At 48.9% G+C, this 7,102-nt stretch overlaps 1 protein-coding gene across 1 annotated transcript; it reads right to left on the reverse strand.

Annotated features, from left to right (window-relative positions):
• Positions 1 to 848: 848 nt before the first annotated feature.
• LOC123046725 (uncharacterized) lies at positions 849 to 2,074 on the reverse strand. Its single transcript, XM_044470146.1, has 2 exons — positions 1,785 to 2,074; positions 849 to 1,452 (listed from the first exon to the last, which is right to left on the reverse strand). Exons 1-2 carry the CDS (start codon positions 1,980 to 1,982, stop codon positions 985 to 987), a joined length of 666 nt encoding a protein of 221 aa, XP_044326081.1. The 5' UTR covers positions 1,983 to 2,074; the 3' UTR covers positions 849 to 984.
• Between the last annotated feature and the right edge of the window lie 5,028 nt (positions 2,075 to 7,102).

Genomic DNA, 7,102 nt, shown 5'->3' on the forward strand with positions numbered 1-7,102 from the left:
GCCACGGCGGCTCATGGCCAAGCCAATGTGGATCTCGCCACGGCGGCGGTGAAGAAGAACATTGTAGCGTCGTCAGCCGGCGGGGCTCCTCCCGCTTCCCCAACCAATTGATGACTTGAAAAACTTTTCCAGAAAGAAAAAAAATCATTTGTCTTTCATCTTTTGGCCTTACGAATTATGATCATAATTTTCTGAACACATATAACTGCTTCTGATGAATTCAGATATCCACAGAGATCAAGCGGGCTGCCTCCTCTCCAAGAAAAGTCTAGGGTTCCTCTGCCTCCCGCCGGCACCGCTGGCGGTCCACCTCGTCTCCGGTGGCCTTAGGGCCATGGCAGCGCTGTGGATCTCGGCCCTTGCCGGTGGGAGGGCTCTCTTTTCAGTTGTTTCTTCGCGTTTTCTTAGGATTTGTGTCCTGCTCCGAAAGACGAGATGGCGGCGGCTTCCTCAAGATGGAATAAGGTTCTCCCCGCCTAACCCCTGTATCGATGGTGTGTCTAGCATCATCGGTGGGCGTGTGGAGGTGTGTCTCCGGCGGATCTATCCTTGGTGGATTTGCTCGGATCTGGTCATAGTTCGTCTAGGTTCATGTGTTTTCAGGTTGGATCTTTCCTATCTACGCTACTCTTCATCGGCGACGGTTCGTGTTCTGTTGTGTTGGTCCTACGGGGCTTAGTACGACGACTTCCCGGCTGTATACTACAACAAGTTTTGCCCAGCTCCGACGAGGGAGGTGTAATGACGACGGCGCGCCTTCGGCTTGCTTCGGTGCTTATAGTCATCGGTAGGTGGTCTACGGATTAGATGTAATTTTATTATTTTTAGTGTTTGTTGCACTGTCATGATTGAAGATGAATAGTTGAAAGTTTTCTCGCGAAAAAAACTGCTTTTGATGATATATTCTAAGAAGTAACAAACTAATGACTGGCAAAAACTTTTCCAGAAAGGAAACAAATCCAATTGTCTATCATCTTTTCCCGTTCACTCGGTCTCGTCGGCGTCAGCATTGAGGTCAATCCTAGGCTTCTTCCCGCTGCTGTGGGCGGCGGGCTTACTGGGAAGCGGCGGCACCTTCGACGCGCACCGTGGGCACCAGGGGTCGGCCTCGGCAATGAGCACGTACGTGAAGCAGGACGGGCACGCACACGCGCGCATGGCCGGGTTCGCGGCGGGCGACCCCGTGCTTGAAGGCGGCGAGCGGCTGCGCTTTCCCAGCGAGGAGGACGAGGATGAGGTGGACGCCAACGAGGAGGACGACGTGTCCGGCGAGGTGGCGGACCGCGCGGCGGCGGCGCGCTCTAGGGCGTAGCGGACCATGTCGAGGGTGCAAAACGCAGCGGAGGTGGTGGTGACGGCGGCGGGGGTGGATGCCGTGGGAGGCAGGTTGAGGTCCTGGTGGCCGTCTTGGGCGGCCTGGTGGCGATGAGGAGTCAAGAACGTCTTGCCGGACTGCACAAAAACAAGATTTTTTTTTTCACCTTGTTAAGTACTCGTAATCTGTGTAATGAACATGAAGAATAAAGAACTCTGTAATCTCACTGCAACAGAACCAAAATTTTGATCATGATGCTGTTAAATCAATCGAAGAACATGGGTTTGATCTGCGGACATAATCTAACCTAGCAAATTGCATAATTCTCCGGAATTTTATCTCGGACAGAAACCACACGAGCGCGAATTAATTAAACACCAAACATGCGCGCACGCAGGTGTAATAAACAACTAAAGATCGGAAGAACAGAGGAGCAGCTCTAAACAGTAATACTAGGAGGGAGACTCACCAGCAGGTCGAGCCGTCTCTCCCATCCGGCGGGCACCTTGACCTCCAGGTCGACGACCTCGTCCTCCACGCCGGCATCGCCGCCGCACCCGCCGAGCAGATCCATGGTCACCATCTCCGACGTCTTCGCCGCGCCGCCCCTACCATTCCCCGCCTCCCCGCGGAGCATCCTCGCGATGGGGCTCAGCTCCGGCGCCATTCTCCTCTTCCCTTTTCCGGCGGCCCTCTGCTCTGCTTCCTCTTTTCTGTGTTGGTCGTTCTGCCGAGAGAGAGAGAGAGAGGAGAGATCGGTGGGGGTGTTTGGCAGTTGCGTGGTGGGACGCCCCTATATATAGCGGGAGGCCGCCGGCACTACGGACACGCGGGGCCCACGCGCCAGGGAGCGGAGGAGCAGGGAGAACCATTAAAGATCATTTTCTTTACCGGACATTAAAGATCATATTAATTGGCATCGCTCGGAAATAGTTGGGCCATTATTCAATGCCAATTAAATGCTCCAAACGAATTGAGAAATATCAAAAGGGAAACGTTTGGGGCCGGGGCACCGGCGGAAACATTGGGCCGGTCTCCCTCTTCCTCGCGTCTCCTTCATGGGGCGCGCGGTAGCCCTCTTCTTCTGCCCCCTCCTCTCCACCCCTTCCCCATCCCTTCCCCTCTCCCCGAGCTGCGACTGGGCCACCACGAGCTACTTCGCCGGCGGCCAGGCTCCCCTCGCCGACTGCCATGGCTGCCTGCCGCCATGGCCAGATCCATCCCCTACCTCAAGCCTTCACGCGAGCGCATCCCCTCCCCCCCTTCCCCCTCCCCCTTTCCCCCTCCCCCCGGGCTGCGACTGGGCGACCACGACCTCCATCGCCGGCGGCCAGGCGCTCCCTCGCCGGCCGCCATGGCTGCAGCCATGCCCGGATCCTCCCGCGTATACAAGTGTTGCAACCGTCACCTAGAAAAGCTTCAACAGCCGTTGAAAAAAGCTTCAACCATAGACATAGAAAGCTTCAATGGCATTGCACAACAAGGAAAAGCTGCAACCGTTGTTGGATTTTGCTACTACCGGCAAAGCTTTTTGCTACATCCATCAGACAGAGCTACGACCTCGCGAGGACGACAATGATTTTTTTGCTGCAACCGTAGCAGGCTTTTGCTACTACCGTTGGAGGTTTTTGCTACATCCAGTAGATAAAAAAGCTTCAACCAGACAATGAAATACAGGAAAAGTTACAACCGTTTTGACAAAAAGCTTCAACCCACAGATGAAAAAAGCTTCAAACAGAGATCGAGAAAATCCTCCTCGACGACGACCACGGCGTCTCTCTGTGTTTTTGTTGCAACCGCAGAGTAAAAAGCTGCAACACTTTGTGAAAAAAGCTTCAAGCTCAGGTGAAAAAAGCTTTCAATTGGCATGGTGGAAAGCTTCAATCCGCGAGAAAAGCTTCAACAGGCATAGAGAAAAGCTTCAACCGATGAGATAAAAAGCTTCAACCTGACTCGCCAATGGCAGCGAGCAGCGACGTTGAGAGCTGCGTCGGCGACACGACAGTCCAGCGACGACAGCGGCTGCTAGGTGCTGCGACGACAAGGGGTGCGGGTGTGCTTCAAGACGGCGCCATTTTTTGCTACGAGGGGGCGATGGGCTTTTTGCTGGACCGGGGGGCGAGTACAGATGCTGCGACGGGGACGGGGACGGCGGCCGGCGGCGGCAGGGACGAAGAGCGCATCCAGCAGCGTGGGACTAGGAGGGGGGAGGAGGAGGTCCAGGTGAGGGGGCTAGTCGTCGGCGACAAGGAGCGGCTGGGGTGAGGACGCGGTGAAGAAGAAGAGGAAGAAGTCAACGCGGGGGAAGGGGGCTCGAGGAACAGATCTACCGGCTCGAGCTCGCGGATCGGACGGCTGGGCCTTGACCGGCCCAACGCTTGGGCCGGTGCGCCGGCGCAGATCACTGCCCATATCAAAACTATGACCTCAGATTTTTAAGCATGACAAAATAAACTTTTTTATGATAATTTATATTGAGGAAATTGTCTTCCTCGTGACAACACAATTTTGCGGATTTGTCATTCTTGCTAAAGAAAATTGCCATCTTCACAAGAACATAGTTTGCCATAAAAAAGAAGTTTGTTTTGCCATGCTTAAAAATCGAACATTCACTAGTTTGAATTCATTACATTCAAAGTAGTCATTTCCTCATCCGTATTACATGAACAGCCTGGATTTAAACCAGAGAAGAAGAACCCTTGGGCCGCCGCTGAAATATCGTGTTCGATTTAAGTGCATTGATCTACTCCATTTACTTCGTCCATCCATATTTTAGTAGAAACAGATGCAACCACTAAATTCATTACATATTCGGTTGTATCCACCGATCTATATTTTAGTTCACAATTGAGCATTGCCGCGTGGTATAATTCGTATATAATTAGTGAACAGATTTTTTGGAGGAAGATTAATAGAAATATTTATGCTGGATTAAATCGCAACAATTAAAGTCTAATTGATTCCGGCGTATTATATGATCTGGTGCAAAATAAACTTTGATTTCTTTTTGTGGGAGAAAAAAAGGTTGAATTATTTGACCCTTACGGACATCATCATTTTGTTGAATACTAGAGATAATACCCCACATATTGTTGCAGGAATGGATGCAGTTGTTTCAATCATATTTGGTAGTATACAAGTTTTGTATTTGGATTAGCAATATGGGAATTGAAACTAAAATACATATAATTTATTATATTTGATTATTATATAGTTGTAGAATATTTATTGAATATGAATAACATGCATGGTGCATGTTAAGTTGGGTCTTTTTCTCATGCATCATGGGATGACGAGATGGCATAGTTGCATGTTGAGAGAACTAAAGTTAGTGGGGGCATGCATGGCGACACGATAAGTTGGCATACGTACATGTTAAGAGAATCGAGCTAGTAGGTATCAACTATTTATGTACATAGGATGCAGGCGATACTATATGACATTATAAAGGCAAATCTACGGGTGATGGTGAGCCTCATTAGCCACTTCTGTAGCCCGTGGTGTTCGCTACTCTGACTCTTGATGTTTCTGTGGGGGTGAACTCTGATTGATTACTCTCGTTGCTCCCACCGTATGTGCACTTCTTCATACAGTTTTACCCTGTTGTCATGTTCGGTGCCTAGGGCATTGCAAAAGAGTTTTGGTCTCATATGTTCCAGTTGATTTCATGAACTGGAAGTGTGATGTTAGTTCTCCTCCTTATATCCCTTGTGTGATATGGTAATTAGTCATGAATTCACCAGTTAGACTTGAGTCTTAGAGCTCATAGCCTTGCCTTGACATTTTTTTTCCTGGGCATCCTCTGCTCCCACCGTATCGGGAATGGCAGCATGGCATGTTTCTTCCCCCTCCCGCGGTGAGATGATTCTCACTATGAAAATTGTAAGCTGGAATTGTCGTGGTCTTGCCACAGATGTGGAAATTGAAATAACTTGCTACCCATGGTGGTAGCTATGCACAACACCAATTTTTATCTCTACTTATTTTGGACTATGTAAATTAACTCTGTAATGAAAATATCGTGACTTTGGACCAGCAAGGTAGGCAAACAAGCGATTATGCCAAAAAGGCAAGCGAAAAGACTGAGAGAAGTGTGAAAAGGCCCTTTCTACACAATAAAAAGGCACTTGTGTCAAAAAGGTAATAAAAAGACAAATATATGTGAGGAAAAGTCATGTCTATACAACAAAAGTGCACTTGTGCCAATGCCATAAGAAACCTAATGCCCCATATAAAAAATGGCACTTATGCCAAAGGGTGTGTAGCTGCCACCATGCGTGCATAGCTACCACAGTGCATGGGAAATCGCCTCTTCATGTGGAAATTCATATCCTCTTGGATGTTCAAATAGTAACTGAGGTCTAATGTGATCTTTATCGTTGAGATGTGCCTTGATAAAGAACGGTCATATGAAGTTCATCTATATTAGGATGTAATTTCTTGTTCACCAAGGATGGTGATGGTGGTAGCACCAATTTTGTGTTAATGTTGAACATCAATGATAGTTTTTTGTAGCGTATTGCCAAATTTATAGATGTTATTAGTAGTGATGATAACAATTCAACTTGGAGATTCACTGAGTTGTAAGTGTTGGGAAACGCGGTAATTTCAAAATAAAAATCCTACGATCATGCAAGATCTATCTAGGTGATGCATAGCAACGGGGGGAGAGTGTGTCCACGTACCCTCGTAGACCGAAAGCGGAAGTGTTATGTAACTCGGTTGATGTAGTCGAACGTCTTCGCAATCCAACCTATCAAGTACCGAACGCACGGCACCTCCGCGATCTACACACGTTTAGCTCGCTGACATCCCTCGAACTCTAGATCCAGCTGAGGCCGAGGGAGAATTCCGTCAGCACGATGGCGTGGTGACGGTGATGATGAAGTTACCAGCGCAGGGCTTTGCCTATGCACTACGACAATATGACCGAGGTGGAAATCTATGGAGGGGGGCACCACACACGGCTAAAAGATCAACTTGATCAACTTGTGTGTCAATGGGGTGCTCCCCTCCTCCGTATATAAAGGAAGGAGGGAGGAGGCAGCCGGCCTAGGGGGTGTGCCAAGCATAAGGAGTCCTACTAGGACTCCCAAATCCTAGTAGGATTCCCTTTCCTATTCGGAGTAGGAGAGAAGGAAAGAGAGGGGGAGGGGGAAGGAAAGGGGGGCTGCGCCCCCACCGCTTGTCCAATTCGGTTTGGGCAGGGGGGAGGCGCGCGCCACGTATTGGCCCATCTCCACACTCTCCACTAAAGCCCAATAAGGCCCATTACTTCTCCTAGTGAATTCCCGTAACTCCCCGGTACTCTGAAAAATACCTGAATCACTCGGAACCTCTGTGATGTCCGAATATAGCTTTCCAATATATCGATCCTTACATCTCGACCATTTAGAGACTCCTCATCATGTCTGTGATCTCATCCGGGACTCCGAACAACCTTCGGTACATCAAATCACATAAACTCATAATACCAATCGTCATCGAACGTTAAGCGTGTGGACCTTACGGGTTCGAGAACTATGTAGACATGACCGAGACACATCTCCGATCAATAACCAATAGCGGAACCTGGATGCTCATATTGGTTCCTACATATTCTCCGAAGATCTTTATCGGTCAAACTACATAACAACATATGTTGTTCCCTTTGTCATCGGTATGTTACTTGCCCGAGATTCGATCGTCGGTATCATCATACCTAATTCAATCTCGTTACCGGCAAGTCTCTTTACTCGTTCAGTAATGCTTTATCCCACAACTAACACATTAATCACATTGCTTGCA

Source organism: Triticum aestivum, chromosome 2B, assembly GCF_018294505.1.
Source record: "Triticum aestivum cultivar Chinese Spring chromosome 2B, IWGSC CS RefSeq v2.1, whole genome shotgun sequence".
NCBI classification, from domain to species: Eukaryota; Viridiplantae; Streptophyta; class Magnoliopsida; order Poales; family Poaceae; genus Triticum; species Triticum aestivum.

Excerpts from the sequence above, each read along its gene's own strand:
- LOC123046725 (XM_044470146.1), bottom strand. The coding sequence starts at position 1,982 with ATGGCGCCGGAGCTGAGCCCCATCGCGAGGATGCTCCGCGGGGAGGCG. Across the intron at positions 1,453-1,784 it reads AGAGACGGCTCGACCTGCTG|TCCGGCAAGACGTTCTTGAC; the intron begins GTGAGTCTCCCT and ends GTTTTTGTGCAG.